At 39.9% G+C, this 26,551-nt stretch overlaps 1 protein-coding gene across 4 annotated transcripts in view; it reads right to left on the bottom strand.

Moving 5' to 3' along the window:
• The window catches only part of LOC135490928 (CCR4-NOT transcription complex subunit 6-like), a 46,746-nt gene that overhangs the window by 15,816 nt on the left and 4,379 nt on the right, over nt 1–26,551 (bottom strand). For 2 of the 4 annotated variants that reach the window (XM_064776527.1, XM_064776535.1), the window contains 2 exons: nt 9,083–9,151; nt 1,008–1,165 (listed from right to left, as the gene is read on the bottom strand). In XM_064776527.1, the coding sequence (XP_064632597.1) occupies nt 1,008–1,165; nt 9,083–9,151 (227 nt within the window). Of the gene's footprint in view, nt 1–1,007; nt 1,166–9,082; nt 9,152–14,218; nt 16,080–18,594; nt 18,774–20,536; nt 21,242–26,551 lie in introns of those variants that run through there. The other 2 variants (XM_064776511.1, XM_064776520.1) reach the window with 2 other exon arrangements.

The following is a 26,551-nucleotide window of genomic DNA, read 5'->3' as shown; positions in this document are numbered from 1 at the left end:
ATGATCACAGGGTCATTTAGATGATTTCCTGCCCCAGGAAAGATCTGTTCAAAAACAAGAAATCATAGAAGTCCTCACTTAAGGGAAGGCAAGTTGCTGAGGACAAGATTTAGTCTTTGTTTAGAGCCAAAACTTTGTCAAAACACTTGTGGCATGAAGCCAGTTTAGACCAGGGAAAACATGAACAGCTGGAGATGCTTTTGTGGGCAGAAACTGGATCCTATCAAGCAAATTATGAGAAAACCAATTACAGAATCTATAGGAGACAATATAGCAGCAGAGGATAGGATGGGGTTTGGGACTCCAAAGGCTGACCTCCCGGAAGGAAGAAGCCCGATGCTGGAATTAATAGTCAAGAATAGAAGGGATCAGGTCTATTTTGGTAAAAAATGAGAAGATTTATCAATTCTATTTTGATAAAGGTTGAGATAGTGTCCACGCGTGAGCATGACACTGTATATAGTATATCAGCACAGAGAACAAATAGCGATTGAAAACTGTCAACAGCGAAGTGAAGATCAATATGCTCAACAGCAACGAACAACACAGACTCTGCATGGAATATTGACAAGGTTTAATGGGATGTGGACTTCCCCCACTTGATACAAAATTCATCAACGAAAAAACGGTTACCATTGGTTTTAAATATCCCGTCCACTGACAACAAAAATTGTTGCCTATCGAATGGTAACATCATTTGCGGTGGCAAAGTGAAGAGTTCTGTCGTGGCTAAGTATCATAAACATTACACACGCTGATCGACTATACACAACAACTTTAACTGGCTCCTTATTCTGTTTATTTTGATTCTCCAAAAAATTATGCCCTAACAAGATTGTTGACACTTGTCAAAATTGCCGATTTCAGCTCAATATAACATCTCTAATCATAACATCTCTCCATAAAGGTCATGAATGTAGGATGTCCTTTAGTTAAGAAATTTCACTGAAAACAATTTAATTTTTACATAAGTATTTTCTTAGAAGCTCTTTTCCTTATGTACTAACCTGGAGGCTTATAATGTCCGCGCTATAATGCCTGATCTCTTCGATGATGCCTTTTTTCCGATACTCCCATGATAAGGCCCACGTTGGACAATACCCGTACTGTTGGCGTGTGCAGTATTTATCACAGAGGACATTGTAGCACATGACTGTGAAGATCGCTGAAAAGACACAAGGAAGGCGAGAAATTAGACAACCTTGCAGGAACAGGAGGCCCAAGGACCTGGCACTCAGCTGAAATGGATGGGAAGAAAACGACAAATACTTGATTTAGAATAAGAAATACATGGACTGTACCATCAATACTGCTGCAGATAATTTGGCAAACTATTTTTAATAATACGATACTACCGTTTTAGGTGGCTATATTTCAACATGGCCTCATATTTCATACTCCGTGGAAATTTTAGTAATCACACCCTGAACAGAGGAGCTTCACAGTGTTTTTCTTGTCATGAAACAATAAAATCAACAACAATGCTAAGAATAGGAAATAAATCAATTCGCTTCCATCACTTTGTCAATGAGACGCATGTCAATCTGATTATGTTATTTGAGACAAGGGTTGTGACATTGCAATTATGAAATTGGAACAAATGTGGTGTGTCCACTTGCCCATCACATTGCTCAGGAATGACAATAAAATACAGTGAACCCGGAAATATTTGCATGCCTTTTGATTTCATTATCTTCAAGTTAGTAAATGTGCAGGAAAGTCAGTTTCAGCTGTTTGCGTGAACTGATATTTTGTTGTCAAAACAAGTTACTACATTGTACCTCCTGATTTGTTTTTTTGACATGTTTTTATTAGAAAGTTGTCCTTTTGTCACCTTTCGAAATGCCTTTTTTAACAAATTTGCTTTTTAAGTTCAACCATTTCATATAACTGAACCAAGATGTTGAGTACAAACCAAAGACCATCATTAGGGCTATACACAAGTTAACTGTCTGGTGTCATATATATATATATATATATCTATATATATCTATATTTTGACAAACAATCCAGGTTATATTTCATTATTTGAGTGGCTTCATACATGATGGTGTCACGGAACACATCAAATAACAAGATAGTGGTTTGTACTTATCTCCAACTCCACTAATGTACGTGATTTGACTCCCACGCGTTTAGCTATCAAATGATGTCATAGTGCAATCGCCTTGACGATTGCTGTTTCAATCTCCTGTTCCAGGTTATAGTGTAGCTGTTAGGAAAGTCCCTGACAACCTTATACCATTATTTCTGCAGTGTCATAGTCACTGTACCTGAAAACCTTTGACATGTTGCAGGATGTACGGGTTTGAATCTATAGGCCTACTAGTTTAACAAGTGGGACTACAAGAAATTTCTCTGAAGGGCTCACCATATGCCATTATTTTCCCCTTGGTGTCTTTGTCCTAGTGTGCCTGATAACCTTTACCATCTTGCACGCAGTACAGCTAATCCGAGGATTTTGAATCAACACAGCTTTAACACGAATCTTCCCTGAAGGACCTTACTGTGTCCTTGGAACACACTTGACATCATCCAAATGCACCAGAAGGCCTTGTGTGACAGCGGGATGCACATTCCCTGAGGCTTGACCTTACCATGTTTATGCATAATTACCCTAAAGGCTTGACTTTATGGGTATTTCTTTTTCAACAGGTGATGAAGCGTATCAGAAGGCCTGTGTGCAGAACTTTGCAATGCTGATATTGGGCAGCACCAGGAATTGAATATTGTAAACTGGGAGTGTGGAAGGGTCTGATGCACATTGTCAATCATGTGATGGTAGACGTGATGTCGACCGACATATTTGGTATGCAGACTATCGCATTCTCAAAGGATTGACATGCCAATATCACATGCTCGCTCATGAGAATATCACAAGCAATCAAGCATTTTTGCGTTCATTATAATGTGGTGACTGTTAGTACTGCAATAGAGTACAATGAGGACACAGAAGAAGAGGCTGCAGTAGCAGGGAGAAGTTCAGATATAACCAGACGCTGGAAGCCACAATCCCAGTGCCGTGGGGACTCTACTTCTAAGGTGGGGACTCTATTTCTGGGGACTCTATTTCTGTCAAGACGAATCATAATTGTCTGCAATCTCATTCTTTTATGATAAAGGTTCCTCGATCTGAGAGTAAACACATGTTTTATCGAGCAGTTATCTCCCTCTCACCAAGAATGCAACCCACAAACTCCTACGGGATCGCCATTCATTTAAAGGTTATCAGACAGAACGAATACTTCTCTTGTCTAAGATGGACTGAAGCAATAAGAATGCTTGAACAGGTGCTATCGATAGGAACCTAGTTTGAGTATCGGAGAAACATAACTCAACATCATCAACACAATCATTGGGATTCTTAGTTGCGTTCTTCCTGCTTATCATCAGCATATATCATGGATTCCATGCAATCTACAGATGACAGGAAAGGGTGGCGCACTTGTGATTCAGTGATTCAGGGGTCATGTTCACACTCTCGGTCTTGTTGCCACTTCACCCTTCAGAGGCTGAGCCCAAGCGTATGCGATGTTCGAGCAGCTAGGCTACAAGCATTTTCATTTCCATAAATGGATTATACTTCATATTTTCAAGAGTTTTAAAATATCAAAGTAAAATGTCCGTTATAAATATGCATCATCCACTCCAATGAAGTTCAAATTGGTTTCCATGGAAACCGAAGTTGTTGATATGCATACTATTGGTGTCGTTCAGTTGTACCATGTCAGAATTCTATAACATAAGCACACACATGGTTTATTTTTAACAGGAAATCAATCAAACCCAGCAGTCCACACCACAGAATCAATTTTTTTAAATGAACGAATTTCGCAAAGTTTCCTTCAGGTTTTCTGAACTGAAATTGGTTGAACTACATAAGGGAAGTGTCATGAAACAAGAGCAAAGCCCTGTAATTACAGCAAAGTGTCGGTACATCAAGAAACTGCCTGTACTTGAAGGTGTATGCTAGGATCAGCTGCCAATACCAGGAGGCAGGGGGAGGGGGGAGTTTTATGTCATGCCTTTTCAAGGACAAAAGACATGGGGTACATATTTATTTATAAATAAACACCAGGCTAAATTAATAAACTGCACATGTCCCCAGCACTAGTTTCCACCACAAAATCAATTTAACAAAAATTTTGAACTATTCATAGATTACTAAAAGTAGCCAAGCGTAGTAGAGCGCAGCCTCCTTCAAACCACTGCCCCACGCTCAAAACATCAGAATGGTAAAACTCAGGCGGACAGGCCATGAAACATGCATGAGAGATGGGGCCACTCCAAAGAGATGCAGTACAAATTGATGGGAACCAACTTTCCAGGGCTCCAAGGTGGCCCACTAGAATGAGTCTCAACAGACAGAAACGTTATTTGAAAAGCTTTTAAGAGGACTTATGACAGGATGTACTTTGGTGTCAGGTCGGCTCATATGTGCACTACCAAACTTTGAGTGAGAGCACACATTTTTTCATTTCTCTGCAGAGAACAGACCTTCTGAACACAAGACACTGGGGTTGCACAAAAGTATGGTCTAGCAGAATCCACCAATAACCAAATAAAGGAACTGATGAAGTTTGTCAAGCAAATTCAGCCTGGTTCCTGAGAAAGGACACCAAGTGGAAATGTTAATCTGACAGGTTATAACATTAAGTCAGCAAATAGATGGCAAACAGTACCTAAGTTGATCCACCAGTTCACCACAAATAGAAACGCAACAGTGCTTTTGAACCAGATATCAGAGTTGACAGCCAATTGGCTGAGTGAACTACCAGCTGGTCAACATTTACAGGGGTAAGAGCAGACAAGAAGATTTAAGACAGCAATATGATTAAAGCAGCCAGTACCTTTGTCCCATGAAGATGATGGTTGACAGCCAATTTCTGCCCCTGGCTGCATGAGGTGCCATCTGTGACCAAGAGGGCAATATCCAGACAATGCAAATCGATTATGACAATAATATAGGCAGAGACAAAGAGCGTATTTGTTCCTGATGTAGGACAACATCTCGGTTTCCAGACTGACCTTGCTGGATGTTTACGAGAGGATTTTATTGACAAAAGGCTCTGGCATCAGATGTGTCATGATGCATGTCAATGACCTGAACCTGAGGTACTGATGGACTTATGGACTGGGCTCAAAACTATATCTTTAACTGACCCAGAAGATTTTCATCAATAACGATAAATGCCCATGAGGGTGACTAAGTATTTCATATTTCTCTAACTTCCTCACAACTAGTTTGCAAGAAACTGGCACTCATCAATCTAGTTATGAACGGAAACTCATCCACAGATTGACCACAAAGTTAATGTATTAGCTCTAGTTTCGGACATCAGAAGGTCAACTAGTTTTTCACCAGAACAGGCCAACTGGGAACTGACCTTCCCCACTTCTATCTCTCATTCCTTCATCTTATCAGGCCTCTCCTAATATCTAGCTAATGAATTAGATGCAATAAATAGAGCTATGGGGTTGGTGTCGTGTCTTAGATCCTGGCACGCATGGTCAATCTAATTTCCAAAGGACACCGGATGGCCAGCACTCTGGCCAGCTCGATCATGTCAATTAGCAGTTTTAGGAAGCAAGGCTGTTGAGAGAGAATGCCAAATCATCTGCAGATCAGCAGGTAACCCACCCACTCAGGGGATACAAAGTTATGGCCACCTTTCCTGGGCAGGGATCCTGTTGACTGGCAGCCAAAGGCACAGAGCAATATGCCTGCAGGTCACTGGTAGCCTTAGGCAAGTTGATTTCACATGTTTTTGCTTATACAGGGAAGAGTAAAACCTACATGAGCTTGAGCCAAGGACACTTGCTATCTATTCACCAACAGCTGCAGGGGATCCATTCAGGGAAGATGAAATCTAAAGAAACAGAGCATGCATTTCTAAGGCAACAAGCACGGCGAGAAGGTCAATCCCAGTGACATTCTGAGACCATCCTTTGAGACCACGAATTAACATGCTGCAGCCGCGGATGTGAAAAAATCAAACATCACACATATTATTACGTGCTTGAAGAGAACTGAGGCATATAACAGTCTCTATGGAGCCAATTAGGATCTCACTGACCAGCAAAGGCGCAAAACGTGATTATTTCTTAGCGAATTGTTTCTTTTTACCAAGTCCAGAGGGACTTGACTTTTTCTATGTAAGTCTTGTAATTAACAATCTTTGGTACTTTACAGTGGCTTCCGCTGTTCCAGAGAAAAATAGGAAGATTTGTGGTGCAACAGTTTCATCTCATCATTTCAATCCCATGTCTTTTTATAAGCAGGCGATTCCGGGCTTGCCACTTTTGTTCAAGGCCCAACGACAGGATCCAGGGTGCCAAAAGGGGCCAATAAACCTAGGGGCATGTGACAAATTGCATGTTGTTTGATGAGAGTGGTGACTGCACACATGACACAATCAAGGTAACAATGCAACAACATTATACCATGACGTCACGACGTCACTTCTCAGTGATTAGAAGTTTATTTGTTGTGATTATTCGGCACTGAAAGCGCTGTTAGCAAAAAATATGTAAGGCAAGCTCTTATAATTTAGCGGCAATAACCTGCCTGCGATATCCTGGTACATAAGCTTGATGGCTTGGTCTCTTATCAACCATCCAAGGCATTTTATCTCGGCAACCTATTTGAGACAACCACATCACTAAATCTTAACAGAGATGTGCCAACTGCTAGTTTTTGCACTAAAGATGCCGCCAGACTCACTCTTTCTCAAACTGCTGATGCTCAGACGGATTAACCGCTTGCCTTAGCAACGGCACCCAAGAATCGTTCACCGCAAACTGAAGGACACTTAATCGTCCATGCAGCCCAGATCACCCGACTCATTTGCATGCGGTCTCCATCTAAATCAATAGATGCCATTAGTTTACTCCATGTGCTCCATCACCCAATGGACATGTATGAAGATCAGTCAGTTGGGCATGAGCCAATATCCATGATGAGCCCGCACCATGCTGCCTTAAATGATAGAAAATGCAGCAATATTAAACTGAGGGAGTCAGAAAAAGAGCTTGATTTTTAAATAGTTCATCATAGAAAATGGTTCCCATTTCCTATCTGGCAAAAGCAACAAACCTAAGAAATGTGGTGGTTGTCAAAAGATAGTGTCGGACTCGATCATTAGCTGAATTTCAGTCCGCTCTTATAGTGTCATCAATTACATTTATATCACAGCTCTTCGGAGAAACGATTAGGTCAAAGAGCCAGGTATGAAACCTGGTTGCAATCAATCATCAGTTACCTTTTTTCATATTTTTCATACCCGTGGCCGTGATGATGTAAAACCTCGCTTCTCAAATTGACAATTGACGATGCTTGTGACCAAGCACCTTCACCCGCGGACTCACCCGACCCCAACAATCCAAGTGCTAGAATTTTATTGAACACATTATTTGTGTAGCAGTGCCAATATTATCACTCCATCCAAAGCCGGAGTGAAAAAGAACAAATATCGCTACGACATTAGCACTTGTTTACAACATGATTCGTTTTACAAAACACCCATTCTCATGTTATGTGACTTTGGGCGAGAACCCTCTCAATAAAGCTTCAGCCAACAGCTAATTTACAAAGGATAATGGTTATTTTGCCCAACATCCATCCAAAACAAACATCAACAAATTCTGCAAATATTTGAAGAGTTCTGCTTTGGTATGGCAGGCAAACTCTCTGAGCTTCCTTCAACATACCATAATGGCTAATTTTTCAAATGGCACACATTTTCATACCAATCGATGCAGGAATAATTGCCATCGGGAAATGGCGAACATTTTCGAAAGCTAGGATAAACAACAGATCAAAGCGTTCACACGTCAGACTTGTCTGACCCTGCAGCCCAATTACCTCTGACCCTGCAGTCCAGTTACCGTTACAGAGAAAATCTGACATAATTCATGTAGGTATCAGACTGGACCCACTCAGGGTGTATTCAAAAGTCCTTACTCATTAACACTCATGATTTCTTTGTGGAATTCTTAAAAGCCAGACAACATTAGTCACCTTATGAATCCCCCATGAGGATGGGGCAATCATCTAACCGAGGGAACTCAGCTACTTCATTTGCCAAATTTGATTCAACATCCATAAGCCACTGATATCAACACCCAAAAGCTTTCTTTTTCGTAATCTTTTGGGTTTTTTTCATCCAAAGTGATTTATTCGCGATTTACTTGCTCCATTTCATTGATAATTCTACCACAATTTCCCGGAAATAATCGTTCAGGTTAAACATTCTCAGGCCCCTGGGATGATTCTTCTGGTCAACTCAATCAATCATGCACTCAATGAAGAAATGGCCGCTCAATTTTACGATTTGGCTCGCAATTTACCAATCAGATACGCTATTGCGTCAGTTCAATCAGCATAAATCTTCACAATTAAATATGTGGTAAATAAGTGCAATCACCAACCAGACGCATTTGAGCAGCTACAGTAACAGCAACAAAGATTCCTTTGCCGCACATACAAGCATTTATATCCGAGGCTGAATAAATGAAATTGACTGTCTGTAATAAAGAAAGGTTGGAATGTCCTGGTCTGGATCTCTTCGTGGATTGATGGCCGGCCCGGGAGTATAGATCAGGGCAGGAATAGGACGTGGACAATAGACCAATCATGGCCGCCGCTGAAGTTTGTGTACGAACCTCATGAAATCACAAATCTCAGGGGTGCCGAAGGAGACAGCTCGGGTCTCATCCCGTTTTATTGACAACGGCCTAATCATACCAGCAAACTCTATTAGCAGAGGAATCTCACTCTATCGACACTAAGAAGCTCACATTTCTCCTGGCAACTTTGTGCTGGCTGAGATTTCTTTCATGATGTCTCGATGCTTATCACTCTGCACTCTGTCTCCTGTCTCATTCGCTCTTACAAAGGAGTGCATATCACTGCGATTTATATGGTACAATATAGGCCAATCCACTGGCTTCGAATTTGGCCAATTTCATTTATAAATTTGGGTGTTCTCTTGGGTGTGTTTTTCATATCAGGAGTGCCAGAGCAAAAGTGGATATGATTCACTATCTGAATAGACTCATTTGGTCATCTAACAAGACTCACCTGTTGGGCGATTTCTTTCAGGGTGTGCCAAGGGAATCCATGGTCTTTGGGCAGGTTGGGTAGCAGTGACTGTAAAGAGAAAGGGAAAATGGTCAAAAACATGACAGATTTCATTCCTATTTTCAGGAGATAATCGACATGCAGCAGACTGAAAGAGAAAGATGCCAATGAAATTAATGCGGTAAGACTGTGATCAGCATAATGTTGCCAATACTGTTTAGCTGGACAAAAGTGACTGCAAAGAGAAAATGTCAAGGTCAGTTATAGAAATACAGCTGTTCATGCCTGGACTATAATCATCGTCAAGTCCAGGATTGTACCATTTCAGTTCCTTGATAGCTTTGGGGGTATAGATACTGCGATGCCAATGGAAACGCCATGCAATACTCAGGCTCAGGGTATGCTGATCACCAGGTCAAGAAAGATACATGTAAGATGGTTATTATGATCACTGAAGGAGATTCAAGACCATGATGGTTCCATGATGGTTCCATGATGCACTGATATAAAACTGTCACCTGTACTAGATCTATGGTCTTCTCAAGGTTCAATGATATGGGTCTTTAGCTAATCGATACATGCAATCTAAAACAAAATGTTTAAAACATGATGACTGCAACTGATTCAATGATGTTAGCTTGACAATGCAAAGTAAATGATACTCACTGTTTCAGAGACAACAGTACGTTAATGTCCTGGCATGGTAACCTAACCCATCAAAACAAGGGCCATTTGACGTGGGAGTACCTTACGAGGTTTCTGCCCAAGCAACCCATTGCCATGGTTACTCCACTGTTTTCCACAGTCACCATACCAGGCTAAATTGATTTTTGTGGCAATGCTTCGGTTGCAGCCGATTGCGCTTGCTGGTTGAAAGGACTGATTTCGGATAATGTTCGATGGAATTCCATGAACTGGAAGGGACGGCGGAAAAAATTTAGTGCGTGCCTCGGACGTGTCCCAAGGTAAACAACCCCCAGGGCCGGCGGGATGTTGTGACGATATAATGGTTCTTGGAATCGAAGCCAATAAATAAGACTGACACATCAATCTAATCAAGAGCGATCAGCATTGCGGCCTTCGATTGGAGTCCCAGTGGCAGAATTTGAATCTTCAGAACCTCGCTCAGCTTTAACATGAAAATATCAGTTTCCAATTTTCTAAATGTTGACGTCGATGTATAGAACTATATATATACTTGCGTCGGTATCTGATACACGATTCAAAACTGGACACTGACGTGCCTTGCGTTAGAGTATGGATTAGGCTTAAGATGACCCAGCATCCAGCTCCAAGTCTTGCCACAATTTTAACCTGCTTGTAGCAATTTATAGTCATATCTTTCTGCAAACAGCGACCAGCAACTCCTCTAATCAACTTCACCTCAAACTCCAACCCCGAAGAGCAAACATTCTAATGGATTTCTCCTGTTGATCAATGTGAGGCATCTAGTACCCTTGAAGAGAGCACACAAGCTTGACACTAAGTGACCAATACACAAATCATTGACTCTACCTCACCCACCAGCCACTTTGATTCAGTAACTCACCACTTTTTGAGACGGTTCAATTTACTGCATGGTTAGAACTTTTTTGCTTTAGGAGCGTTCTAATTATGCTTGCGGACTGAGCACACCAAACTGAGTTGGACTGGGATTATACTGAAAACATCCAGAAATTGCTGAGGGGATTTTATGTACTATAACAAGTACCAATAGAGTTGAATTAAATATTCATCCACTTTCATGCAATGAAATAAAGTACGAATTATTGAATATAGTTTGTGACCTCCATTGCCTGAAGGAATAACATGAGATTCAAATAAAAGTTTTGATAGCCTGCTAAGCCCCACCCAAAGGAACATGCAATGAACATGTATAATAGAATATCACTGATTTCACGTAGACAAGTACATCACTTCATATATAACAATTGTAAGCTGTCCAGGCACCAAAATATCATTTTGAATTTGAAATCATATTCTTTTATCTTTTAAAACAATAAACCTTAACAGCCGGCTCATTAGGTCCACCATTTTGAATGTGATATTGCAATGGCGTCTGTTCATAACAAACTTATGACATGTATCAAAGAATAGCAATGACTGCATGATGCAATGAGGTCACCAATTTTAGGCATACGTGGCATGAAAGGACTCTTTAGAAAACTTTCGAAGGCTCCATGTCATCGAGAGTGACTTGGAAGTGGATGCCCTAAAATAGATCGATTAGGTTATTTTTAAGCGATAACCCATTAAAAACAGACTTATTTGAGATCGGAACAAATGAGTGTAAATCTAAGACCTTCATAGTCCATGAACCGCAAAAGTAGGTCTGCCCTCATCAAAATAAAAAAATTGTTGGAGACGATCAATCAATCAATATTGATCTTATTTTTTAATAAGACACAAGAGGTTCAGGCACCAGCACTTTCCAAAATGGCCGACATGCATTGGCATACCGTCAAACTCAAATGGATGTTGTATCATATCAGGAGTGAGAGGGAGGAATCTGCTGATCATTACCATCAAATATTTCTTGTACCGATAACCTACAATCTTTGAATCATTTTCCACTTGTCATAGGCTCCGGTTACAACAATAGGATGGGGGTTGATGGAGCAAAGGACAATCAGGTGGTTATCAAACCAAACCAGGATTTCTAAGTAAAAATTGTAGGACTTTCAACACCTATGAAAAAATAGGCCTTGTTCCTGCCCACTTAAACCTATTTCCTGGGGTATCAAGTGCAAGCATAATTTTGGATATAAATGAGAATTTGAAAATGGTTTCACCTTGAATTTTGTCCAACTGGAATTGCTTTGACCCAAATGTATTGTTCAGCTTGTTTTACCAACATTAGAGTCACAAGTTGTCAGAAACAAAATGATGTATTCTAAATGATTGTTAGACAAAGAGACTTTAAACTCGACTACATTTTCCTGGATAAAGTTAATGGCTTCTTCCAGGTCGGGCAGCACCCAAAAGAAATACTGTCAGCCAAAACAAACTTATTCAATGCTAGATTATCAAGTTTTCACAAGCTATACAAGTAGAGACGGAATGTTTCATCATCACAATAGATTATCACCAAAACACACCTTTAGCTTTTCTCCCGACAAGACATCTATGGGCCTTTGACAATCCACCCAGTCATGCATGAAGACAGTCATGATCATGCATTGCTTTCACAAGACTGCATAATTTGTCCATTGAAAGGCATGATGAGTGCCAATTCTTTGGGGACAACTGAGACATATAGTAAACACACATTCGCTGTAGTAAACATTGGTTTCTCACGACATTATTAAACTGTCAGAGGGGCTTAATAACATACCTCTGACACCAAGAGCAAATACGTCTCGTCTTGTCATTTCTTTTTGATTTTTTTCCTCACAAACAAATGTTTGATCCCCGGCCCCAAAACATCAATGAAAATAGCACAACAGAAATAATGGTGACTTCAGTATAACCATATTCCAATCACCAGCTGTGTTTTCAAAACAAAAGCTATTGTCAAGGTTTCTTCTCGGAATTAACATGATACTTTATGACGTCAAAGAGGAAAGTACACTGTACCTTTTTTATCCAATTAATTCCACAAAATGTTCTGACATTAAAACATAGCTCTAAATGACTGTTGTTTACGTCCATCAGCATTGAATTTCCAAACCTCTCCTTGAAATATTACTTGAACGGGGTATTGAGTGGTCATTTTTCTTAAAACTATTTTTTGCTGGGATGAGTGTATTTTAGGTATATATCACGGTCTATTACAAATCTGGTCAGCCATGAACCCACAACCTTTCTGTATCGCAAATCCGACACTATTCACAATGTTGTTTCACTGCACTCCCCTTAATGCCAAATTGTCATGCCGAACTTTACAAACCAAACATGGCATGGTACAAGGCCTACTAGGAATAAAAGCCCACGAGTCTGATGTCAACTTGTAAATATCATTTAGTATGGAACAAGGAAACGTAATCATGGAACCAGGCCAAGACACTGCTTCCGGAATTCCTGAGGTCTTGTCTGGCTCACCCGCCTCCCACTATACATTTTAAAACAAGGTCAGTTGATAGTGGTACACTTGAACGAGATAAACTGAATGAAGATGACATGTTTCGGCAATAGATATTTAGCCTATTTCTGTGTATAAGGCATACTAAGAAATATTACGCATAATAAGAAAATTTGAGATGAGACAGAGGATATCCTGTGCAGTTTACACCTGCAATTTTCTGTCAGCTTTAACTCACACCTTAAATTTAAGAAAGTTTATTGAACAACCATAACCAAAAGAATATGGAATGAAAATTGGAGAGGCTTTTCCAAGTACAGTTCTGAAAGAAAAATAGTCGTAATTCTTTAGCAGTAAGTACGTCCTATATGACTAAGATTAGAAGAGCAGACGAAGAAGAAATATATCATTTATCATTAGGCAAGAGGTGCTTATCCCGAAATACATTGCTGAACATCAGCTGGTAGAAAATGATGTAGGTAGAAAATCACGCCTGAAAATAGATGATTTGCGAAAACAGGAAAGCAAGGAGTGTTAGGCCAGGAAGCTATCAGTATCAAATGAATCCATCCCAGATTCAAGGTGTTACTCATGATCACATATCAATGGCTGATATCAATAAAGACTAGCAAATGCTTTTATCTAAAACTCAATGTACATTTACTCTAGGCCTTTCTGTACAAAATTGAAGTAAAAGCATTTGCTAGTCTTTATTCATATCACACATTGTATCAAACCTTAGAGTAACCTGACTAAAGTCTGGTTACTCTACGACCAAACCAGGGACATTGATCCAAATGCTACTTTACTGAATGAGATACTCAGTTCAGCTAATAATGGCATTTGCCTCTTAAGCCGATTGAGCAACTGGCCCTAAGTTTATACCTATATTTCATCAGCAGTTAGTTTGTGCAAACTGCATGATTTTGTTTAGAACAACCGGGATGATTTTATTTTAGTTCGGGCGACAGCAGAATTTCTCTCTTGGCTGAGGGATCAACAAATCTGAAAGCAAGTTTTAAGAAATGGAAAATATCTTACAAGGTCATCATCATGCAGGGCGATGGAAGATATCAAAATAAGTGTTCAGCATTAAAAAAATGAAAATATCTTACAGTTTTCGATCTCATGAGCTGGGATCATACATGTCTTTGATGAAGCGAGTATATCCTGATCTCGAGGGACGCAGAGTGGTCTCGGTATTGACACGACAGGTGGTTGCATGTAGTAGGAAGGAAAGTATGTGTACGACATCGGCGGGTAGTACCAGTAGCCGTCGTAACACGGCGCTGCAGATGAGGATGGATAGCACCAATCATATTCTGTTGGTTTTGGATGATAGAAAACACTAATGTCCACATCACAATCAGTAAGGTCTATGTAGACACTGTCTCCTTGTACAGCACCAGTTTTAGATTGAATAGTAAAGATTTGTGGTGTAGCAGATTTAGATTTGTCCTTGGCCGATTTTTTATTGCGCTTTTCTTGAGTAGCTGAATTACCTTTAGTAGAAACTGTTACTGATTCTTTCCTAACTGTTTTTGTACTGCAAGTAGCTTTCACCGTCTTTGGTTTTGTAACTGCTGCCGTTTTGATGACTTTCGGTTTTGTAATCAAAGCACATTCTGCTTTGGCAGTTTTAGGTTTGGTTATTGGAGAACAAATGACCACATCTTGTTTTTCGTCCTCATCACTATCAGAGGACGTCTCAGCGGGGGTTGAGCTAAGCTCATCCGATGAAGACACAGGTGATGAAGAGGATGTAGATTCTGAAACAGATGGCCGCAATGACGAAGAAAAAGACGTAGAAATAATGGTGGTAGTGTCTGTATCCGTTGCATCAGAACTCTCACTGCTAATGTCTGTGTCATCGTCATCAGGATCCAAGTGATCCCCCACGCTACGACACTTTGCAACAGTACTTGGCCATGAGATGCAATCGGCACAATCAAGCTGCATACAGTCAAAACGAGTCACAGCAAAGCCAGTGGTGTATTCGACCAGCTGACTCATCTCATCCCTGCTTAAGTCCTTGTCCACTAATATTGTGTTGGGTCCTCCATTTTCTGCCTGAGAATGTGTTAGTACTAATGATGAAGAATCACCCCCGACCACGGAGCCTGGTTTTCCCGACAAATCATTGCAAATAACATCCACGTTATTTGAAAGAACGAAAAACTGTTTTGGGGTAGTTGGAGTATTCCTCGTGTGCGGTAAAGGTGAGCGAGTATTATTCAGCAGGACATTGCTTTGTGAGCACAGTGAACTATCCATGTTCAAGTTCAAAGAAAATTCAGATGAGAAATGCTTCTGGTGACATTTCTCTAAAATTGAGATCATAGCCGAGAAATTCTTCTCGGATTTGCTGCCAGCCATCTCCAGGCTGTTGCTACTATTATTCCCTGAGCTAGTAGTGTTAACAGTAACAGTTTCCTCCTCCATCTTTGCACCCTTCGAACCTCTCCTCCGACTCTTCTGCGGTTTCAACGTATCGGACAGCTTAATAACAATCGGCGAGTTGGTCCGCGCTTGTTTCTGCTGGCGAAACTTTTTCTTGTTTTTCACCGGTCTTCGGTGTTTTGACTGCGTTGATTTTGAACGTTCATGTTTACAGTCCTCACATGACGACATCCCCTCCAGCCGCTTCAAGAAATTCTCTTCGCTGATAACCTCCAAATTGCCAATACTGGCAATGGATATTTCAGCTGTGTGCTGCTTACGGCTCCGGCCAGTTTTTGACATTTTGACTCAGTGTTGTTGAACTGCAACTCCTCAATGCTCCTTCCTAACCAGGCATTGGGTTTGATATGACGAGAATATAGTTACCTCCACGTCAGAGGATGAACTCTCCAGGATGAACTCTCCACTTTCTCTGTACACTCAGAAGGTATTTGCATTCGAATAGTGATCAGGAGCAAATAAACCTGCCCACCTCTCCGCCTCTTGAAAGGACCCAGATATAATTGGTCAGTTCACCTGAAACGATGACAAGGGAAAGCATTAGCATATCAGCATTTATCCATTAAACCAGAATACATACATTTTGTATCTACATGCCCTATTTCACAGTAATTGTCAAGTTTGTTGATGTGAAACAGACCATGCCCATGAAGTTTTCACGGCATGAGTTCAGTTTTTGCAATATCCTTGGTTAATACTTACGTGACTCTCAAATACTTAGGGTGAAATAAGATTAAAGGTCCATTGATTCCAAGTTGGCTTAAACAAGCGTTACAACAGCTCAATGCCCACACAAAGTCGCACGACTTATCCAAGAATTTTTAGGATGAAGTGAACTTTGATTGAAAGACAAGCTCCAACAGATTTCAAATCTGGGGGTCACAACAGAGCTTTTCACACAACACGAAAACTAAATTACCGGATGATGTCCTCAAAATAAATACCCCTAGTTAATAGCCTCTTAACACAGGGCCCTCTGACTTAATTGATCAAGATTATGCCAATGTGTCATTATGTTAAAACATTTAAATTTCCATGTTTTAACACCAATTTACACTTAAATGATGATTTTTTTTGTCCTTTAATCAACGATGTCGCTCACAAATGTGTACTTATACTTCTAAAATAGAGTCATTGCTAAGATAAGTGTGTTAGAAACAAGGATGTATCGTATAATACACAAGACTTTTTCTCAATGACAAGATGATGTAAGTCTTCAAAGGGTTCATGCTTATAGTTTATCACATATTGGTATGACCTTTAACGATCCTTTGTGTCTTGGAGAAACCTTCCATTTTTAATTTTCTCCATCTGCTTGTTAATGCCCAAGGCAGCCATCCATAAAATATTGTAATAAACGTCGATTAGACCTTGATTTAAAACATCTCCAGGTGGTTGTGCTGGTGGTGGTGGTGGGGGGAAGGTTGATTGCCAATATTAATCATATGTGTTACTGATGAAATCTCACCAGCAGCTTAGCATAAGCATCCCAATTTGATATTTTTTCACTGCAGGGAGTGCTGGACACAAGGTTTGAGTGAATTCAATGAGAAATATTCCTTTGTCAACTCATGCCACGTGTAATTACTTCCATAATATAACTATACTTGGTGTTGAAATAATAATCTTTCTTATAGAAAGGGTTAATAGGAAGCCGCCAAGCATTTACACCTGAACATTTTCCTCCATCCGAAAATTGCCACTTGATAACAGTAAATCAGGAATAAGTACACCACTTATACACACTCCCGCAGTATTTCATCAGCGGCAGGGCAGTAAATCAGAAACCACCATAACACCAGCATCCAAGATATCAGTAATGAAAATAATATTCGGGGCTTGGTCTAGAACAATGCCGGAAATTTATATCCTATGACCCTGCAATCAACTATGGCTCAACTGGCTCATTGTGATTATGTCATTTTACAATAATTAGGATATTTCCTGGTCAAAATTACCGCTCCTAAAAATACTGAGAAGGTATAACAATGAGACCCGGTTGTGAACAATCGCTTTGTCCTGGTACATGTATTGTTTGGAATGGAATAAATCAAATGGTTATGCAAACATTTTTGAGATTTTGGTAAATGTTAGGAAGAAGACACAAAAGAGACAACTTTGTTTGGAATGGAATAAATCAAATGGTTATGCAAACATTTTGGAGATTTTGGTAAATGTTAGGAAGAAGACACAAAAGAGAGAACTCAGTCTGATGGAAAATGCGCAGACGGATGTACCAGACCACTTCAAAGTCGGCAAATATTTTCATGGGTTGGCATTCTGTTTTACTCTGCACTTACACTTCCGAGTGTATAATTCTATGAAAACATGATGATCAGTAGGAATTGCTCCGGGCAGACATTTTAAGTGTTTTTATTATGATGAATTTAAGCAGAAGTTCGGAGACAAGTTTTTATCAACAGGAAAGTTTGGATGGAACAACCACCTATGATTAGGCCCAAATAGATATCGATATAGGGCCTACATCAACAGCGAGACATAACCATGTTGGCAGCAGATGTGCCTTAAGACCAATAGCAAAACACATTAATGTGTTTTTCCCAATAATTAACATTTAACAATTTCTACAACAAAACATTTCAACAAAATAAGGTAACTCAGAAAAACAAGAACTTCCTTGTTCTAAATTGCCTCCTTCCTTTAGACAGCTATGTCTCACAACCAGATATCCATACAAAAATTCGATAACAGTTTTCTTTGTACGAAATAGAAAAAGAGTTCTTTGAACATTTGATCTAAAGGCACCCCCTCATTTCATCTGAGCTGTTAACATGCTCACTATTGCCTCTGCTGAAGAAAGACTTTCAGTATTTCAAGAAATATGAATATATACCCCAGGCATTTCAACACAAAACAGATTTGAAGGAAAACTAAATAACCCTTAGAAACCAGAAATGCAACAGTTAAGGCAGAAGAATTATCTTTTGCACTGAATGATACGAGTGAACTCACCCACCGGTCCCAATAGCGGAGATCTTACCAATAGATTCCAATCAATAGCCTGACTAACCTGCTTGACGATTCTATATATCATCCATATCGTGCCCGGGTGACTCCGTCAAGCTACTTGCGGCCACCGATCGTACATTAATCCGGTCTTATATTATCAAACGAGTTGTCCAGAAGTGGTGAGTGGTGCAGGAGAATCATGGTACTATATATACCTGACTCTTGCCCTGATGTCACAAAGCACACTCATTGGGATGACGTGGACAAGTGTGACCAATTCATTAATCTGGGACATTTAGCCATCTTATCACTACTAAATCTTGATTTCATGGCCGCCATGTATTCTCCCCTTCAGATCGACCTCAAACTGACCAAGTCAGGAGGTCAGTACTTGCATCAAAGGCATTGTCAATAAGACCGATTGATTCTATTGGTTCTCAAGTAAATCGTCCCAAGGACAAGGCATGAGGTCTCAATGACTGGCATGATATGGAGTGATAAAACTCATACAAACAGCTCCCACTCCACCCACCACATCCACAAGGAAAAACTTCAAAGAGCCAATTTAAAATATTTTCAATGATTCACCATTTTTAGAAAGGCAGGAACAGTTTCTTTGCTCAACCCAATACCGTAAACCACTTATTGAATAACATGATATCAATCACAGATTTACTAAACTTCGGCCACAAGAAGCAGAGATGAATACCTTTTGTATCTCAAAACTCGCAAGTCATTTTCTGTCACCTTGTTGTATCAAATTCCACATACCTGCATAACATTCAGGAATATGTCTCGGCGATTCTCAAAAAGAAGTCACATGCCTGAGCAGCATTGATGGAACCTAGGCCATGAACAAGGCCAATGATTAATTTGGTTGACCCAATAACAGCGATTAACAGAAATTGGCAAAAAATGTCCACTTTGTTTGACCTCCTAAGCTAATTTCTTCAAGTGTTAGACCCGAATCGCAATATATATCGGAACAGAAAATTAGTCAAGTTTTGATTGCACACTAATAATAATATTGATTACAAGCACTGCAGGTATTTTATGCAAAGGTATCCAGTTGTGAGAACAGAGAACTGATTTTTTATCTTTTATCAAAATGTTTGCAAGTGGCTTTCTGTCAACTGGTTGGTCAGATGCCACAATGGAAATGAAGCGATATAAACTGTCTCCAGTTTAACAATTTAATGCCCCCTCCACCCTTAATTGTCAAGGATCATTTCGCCACCCATGCAGCTCTATACTCAAGTCACATGGTATCATCGAGCATGGTGCGGGCGGATAGATGTGTTTCAATCCCGAGACCCATACATGTTGCCAACCAAACAAAGCCGCCAATATTGATTATTTTACTCCAGGCACACAATCTCATGTCGGCACGAGCGATTCTTGTGAAAACACACATGTGTACGCAGCTAACTTGATATTTCAAACACACAACAACACACGCTGAAATGAGGCGAGCAGGGCCCCAGTAAAATATGTTCGGTATTCTAATGGCATTGGAGCTGAGAACCAATTGCAATTTATGGTGATATCATTGTCTATTTCTGGACTCCATGCCAATAACAAAGATGGAGACAAAAATTAACAATCGTTCTTGATTTGAAATGATGAAGTGATCATTCACTAATCATTTTACACGTTTAGTCTTTTAAAAGATCATGATGAAAAAATTGTTGTAAATTTGCTATTGATTAACAATTTAAAATTTGTATTAGAAATGCCAATCAATTCCAGTAGAGTAGCTAAGATGTACTATTGATCATCACAGTGGTATGTATGCAGAGGATGTACATTACACGAATACAGCATTTGGAGCCAGGATAAACCAAGTATACCATAGCATTGTTAATATACCGCCTTGAGGAATCAAACACCTTCACTAAAGGTGAATGCTACCTGTATAGCGATGAGAACCTGTTAGCAAAAACAGGTTAGAGCGCAGCAAAGTAGAGAGATGTATTAAGAGAAAGAAAGAGAAGAGCACTCACCTCCTATACTCCTAACCCCAATGCACTGCAATCCGAAATGTTCCTGGCATCTTCACGGTAGCATGCCATCTTAGATTTCCTGAAACTTGATGTCCTTTTTGTATGCGCGTGAGCATTACAAATAACACTTCCTAGTAGCATGAGTACAGTTCCTTGTCATGACTCACACTCTGACCCGGCTTATGTGATTGTTGTCATCCACGCTGGTGAACTAACATCGTTGGTATGGTGTCACTTCCAGTAGGCCTAAATTGTTATCAAGGACATCCTTAAGAGTGATTTTCATGACAACAGGTAGGTTACTACGTGATCATTATCTGTATCATCCAAGCAACGATGCACTCTCTGTAGAAACCCGCAACCAATTTGCTACAGTCCACTGATGAGCTGCGATGGGCTGCTTCTTCACATGAATGATCTCCGTCCATGCATTCACAATGCACTATCCCCTCTACTGCCTCCAAAGTCCTTGTTCACACAGCGTTATTTTACCAAACAGGCTCCTTTCTCCTTTGTAGTTGTTCAAAGACTGTGCATCCTCATGTCATTATGTATGCATGCCAGGTGAAAGTATGATAAGAAGCGGCGCTACGGCCAATCAGGCAACAATACGTCACAGATTACCAACTATAGTAAACACTACACTTTCAGTTGCATCCAAGCTCACAACTGTACATTGTCACACTTTAAACTCTATTGTGTCACGCTGCCGCTGGAACAGGTAGAGAGGTCAGAACACTGGACATATATACCCTTCACATGACAAACCCTTCCGGCAATTTTCTATGACACTGCATCAATTATCTACCACAACCAATTGAAAACATTTATTGATCTACACTTTCATATTTTGCATAAACACATCGTAAAATGGCTGGCATAACTCCAACGTCCCACGTGGATATTGGTAGGTTCAACAACTTAATCTGAAACATTTCGATGCTGGTACAATCATAAGTGATTCATCAGGTGTTAGATTAAAAAGTTCATGACCACACATACAAATATGGCATAGTTATACTTCAATTAAGCCTGTACGCATTTCATCGAATAAAGTGAATTAACATAAGGATTTAAATTCGAAGAGAGACTTCAAAAATAGCATTAATACAATAATGGGAAGCTTATATAAAACACAAAGTAAACTTTATCAGAGTTTGCATCCGAACCTGAAAGAAATCAAGTAATTTATCATTTATAAGCCAACATTTCTGTTCTCTATTTCTGCAAAAAAGGTTCTTTGACAATTTTTTAATTGTCATGTGGCAATTAAGTGATTATTTCATTTACTACAGATACGTTTGCCAGGTGCGTGTGTGTGTGTGTGTGGGGGGGGGGGGGTAGGGTTCTCCACAGAATACCTTTGCCATTCAAGAAGGTTTGCCAGTGTGCAATACAAGGTATGATGGCTGCTTCCAGGGTAGGGTGGTAAGCTGTCAAGTTTGGGTGGTAAGCTGTCAAGTTAGGGTAGTATGCCGTGACAATTGGCTTAAAGAACATCACATGATTTACCATATATGGTTATGGAAGCCTTTTGCAATATACAGATGAAGTTGATTGCATAATGTGCAACCTTTTCAACTTTGGTCAAGTCATGGACACAAGGATGGACCATGACCTCTCCAGTCATGTGACACAAGATATTACAGAATACAAGTCAATGGTCCATTTGCCTCCATAAACATGCAAACATATGGCAAGGTCCATATTAATTGCAATTAAGCTTGAAATGTAGGTCAATTCAAAACCGTGGTGTAAGATTTAAATGCGATTGGAAATGCAGGTACATTTGCATGAAGGAGAGCATTGCTGTTTGTACATACGTAAGGGAGGTCAGCCTGTTACCATTTGAAGTTATTCAGGACTGGTTCCAGAGGCTTTACAACATACTACATTCAATATCATAAACTCAAACGAGGAGTATGCTACAAATGCAACAGAACACAAAGTATTGATGTGCATGCCTCATTATAAACTTATGTTTCCAACAATCGAATATATGGCATTGGACCAGCAGGTTGCTAATTGGTGACGCAGTAAATTATGACAGAACTTCCACGACATGGAATAGATTATAATCTCAAATTGTATATATAATGGGAGGAGCACATGCACCAACAGCTGTGTTATTTATTTACAAACATAATTCTGCAGAACACAGACAATACTATTATATTTCAATTTTATATCTGTCTGCATCCACTCCCCTTTCTAAAAAGATAAAAAGTGGTACAATGCAGTACTGGCTTCATAATTTTATCTAAAAAAGATATTGTAATACAATGCTCACTGTTTCTCTAGCAGGGAAATATCATAATGACTGACCGAAATTACAAATTCTGTAACTGAAAAGCAACAATGAATGTCCTTCGTATTAATTTAAAACAAAACAATCCTGCATACTTGACAATGACAAGAGCATGACATACCTGGGAGGGTGCCTGTAAAGTAAAGTAATACCTGGATGAATCATCATACACTTTTACTCTTCTGATATAACCAATTCATTCCATACATTTTCACTGCTTGAAAAAATACAAAATGGATAGGTTCAACGTATTTATTTCTGAAAATTGGAGCACGTTTTTCAGCGTAAAAGTCTTTAAAAACCGAGAAGACAGATGTTGCAATGATAACAGTTATGTTTTATGTTTTATGTTTTATTGTCATATGCAGAATCTGTTATGGTTTATTGCAGGCAGATTTATTACCTAGATATAGCAGACTGTTGGAGATTACCATTTTCATAATTGTCGACTGTGAAATGCTGTCGACTGCGATGGAGAAAACAGGATCGTGATCTGATGGCAGTATTGAAATGATCATAAACATTCACTCAGCAATAGGAAAGAAGTGATCATTTCATGAGTTTACGGCAAATTTCTTGGCTTTAAATACAACTTTTGCAGGGGAATGGAGGTAAACAGTGACAACAATGACAAGAGCAGTGCACTGTATAAAGGCATATGTAGTGCATGCAACATATGTAATGCATCCTTTTCACCTTCATTTAAAACTTTCGGTATACTTGAAAAAATTGCTTGTCGCACCTTCAAGTTCAGCTCTCACGAGTCATACCCTCCATTATTGCCTTGTCGCCAATTGACAAGTGAATTAAGAGTTCAGAGAAATTGGCAGTAATGATGATTTTGAAAATTTGGACAATATAAAACGTACTGCAGTTTGACAATAAGTTCCAAGTTAAGTAACTAGTGTTGCCATCTTTGGGCTAGTTAGAAATCTACCAGGTCAACATGGTAAGTGAGAACACTGCCCTCAGAAACCATTCGGAAAATCAATGCCTTATTAATTTGCCCAGCAGGGAGCACATTTCCACCGGATTCTGTAGAATTACAGGCCAAATAATCTGCAGGGGTTCACACATACTCTCTTTTCAACTTTATAAGGCCAGAGGCAAATATCAATGTCCTGGGCTTGAGGTCAAGTTGAGATGTTGAGATGCATGATATTAATATTCAAATATTAACTGTATTTACCCCATAACAATAACTGGTGTCATTAAGGCTCGTCTTCTGTGCGACATGTGCCTGGTTTTGCTGCGATAGGTCACATATAATCCTAAAACTACCCTCGTACTTGAACGAGGCACAGGTCTTGTACTAGAGTAGACTTCCCATCGCTTAACTACCATGAACGAGGCACAGGTCTTGTACTAGAGTAGACTTCCCATCGCTTAACTACCATGTCCCCGTACCATAACTTATGAAACGACAGTTGGCCGCTGGTCATATAATGATTCTGCAACTCTTGTTCATCCGCAAATTTTTCGTGCCAAACTAAAATCGATACTATAACGTTACTACAACAAAGTAGGTACCTTAAAAACAGTGACAAACCACTTCATCTGAGAGTGGTTAGGAGTTGTATTTCCATTACAATCTGACAAAAAGGTCATTAAACCTGCCCTCATTTTTCTATTATTCCATTTGATTACAATAATATTTCCATTCCTATCCAAAGATATAAATGCCTGGATCCATCATGTGACCCACTGAACGGACAGGTGAGTAGCACTTTTAATCAACAGCTGCAAGTTCAATCACGATATGAGACTATTAGCCTAGAAAAGTACAGAATATTACTAATGATACCAGGATTATGTAAATCACGCCTTCATCCTAAAACATTACAATGATGAAATCATATTTTATGAGAAAGCATCATGACCAGATGTTCCTTGGGCAGAGTGGACTCACTTTGCACCACTCCCCTTGAAATTGACACATCTATTGTCAATCTCATCAAGCCTTCAAGACACTCTACTTCACAGCGCACTCACTTGACCTGGACAATAACTTTTGGATGACCCCGACACAATCTGTCAATCAATTCCCATTCTGACTTAGGAGCCAGAGTAATAACTAGAACAACTGTCTAATCAGCGGACACACCTAGTAATATATAATCACAGACAACTTGTCCTCATACATGTTATTATAATTTCATAAGCTCTGTGCATCATTTGGGTCCAATTAGTACCTTGGAGACAAAGCACAATGACCAAGTGTTTTAACCACCAGACACGATAGGGAAATATGCGACATGTACAGGAAGTGATGTAAGCCAAGTGATGTAAGCCAATGGCACCTGGTCGCATCCCTTCACACTCATCATTATCATCAACAACTGCCAGCAGCGTAGGACCGTCATACACTGCTGTTACTGCTATTTATACATACACTTATGTAAATGAGCGACTTATCTAGTTTTTGTTTCAAATTTTGAAATGGCAAGTATTTATAATAAACACCCTGACCACTGTGATTAGTTTCTCAGTTACAGATATAACGGTAAACACCCTGACCACTGTGATTAGTTACTCAATTACAGATATATAACGGTAAACTAGCCATAACGCTTTGTGGTAGATTGAAGTCGAGTTTGATAGAACATCTTGTACGCCGTGTGCCACGCCTTTCAACTCACTTTAACTCCGAATATAGAGTCGTGGGTGAAATCCCTTCAACTTTGAGACCTACATTTTGTACAAGTTCAGGAGTAGAGCATTTCTAATATGTAAGTACAGCAGGTGGAAAACTGCAAGTAAGATGTCAACAATGTGACCTTCTGAACCAAGGGTTGTCAGAAGTACCTGATGACAACAAACAGAGACATCTATCATTGTCTGAATTAAATAAGTGCAAGCCCTTGGACACCAGAGCTTCTGATGTATGTCAGTATCAAAAGGTGCTGCCATCTATTACAATGGAAATGTGACACCAATCTATATCATAATACTATAAGGCGGCTCGCTAAAGTGCCATTTGGGTGTCGTGTTTCGTCTCGAAATTTTGCACGTTTGCAGGTGATATGTTATCCTGATGCAACGTCATGTTTATTTTCGGAAATTTACTTCAGCGAAGCAGTAATGAGGGATTTTTAATCGGACACGGTCAATTCTCCTTACCACTCACGGAAGCCAAGCCATTGCTGTTTAGTTATGCAGGGGATTAATGAATCACCTGCACTCCCTGTGGGGTGACCAACACTACCTGTTGAACGGCTGGCTGTAGGGGGGTGATTGGAACAGCCTGTACACGTGTTGACCTGCTGAACTCAGGTTAATGTTATTTTCAATCCACGATTGTAGGTCACCTGATCTTCGAGATTTCGCGGGGAAAGAAATTGTAAACAAACGTATGTGTGCAGTTCAAATGTAAACAAAAATGTATTTTTGGTACTTTCGGTTGCTGGACTTGGGTTTTCCCGCAGTAAGGAGCTGGGGTCAAATTGGTGGTCTATTGTTTATGGGTGCTGTGTTAGCCAGAGCTATAAACCCGTGATAATGAAGGTTACCATGGTATGTTTATGTGCTCACCACAGCTCTCAATACTTGATCTGAAGAGGCGCGCTGAACCTGAAATGGCCTTATCAAGGAGCTGCTCACGGTGCTGAACTTCTAGCTTGCCTGTCGAGTAAGTGCCTTGCCCGAGACCTGGCTACATGTAGGAGGAGCACGCATTTTAAAGTTATAGTAGTGATAGTGCAATTGGT

Source organism: Lineus longissimus, chromosome 1, assembly GCF_910592395.1.
Source record: "Lineus longissimus chromosome 1, tnLinLong1.2, whole genome shotgun sequence".
Lineage (NCBI taxonomy): Eukaryota > Metazoa > Nemertea > Pilidiophora > Heteronemertea > Lineidae > Lineus > Lineus longissimus.
Note: the sequence above shows the minus strand (reverse complement) of the source record. Positions and strands in the feature narration are given on the sequence as shown.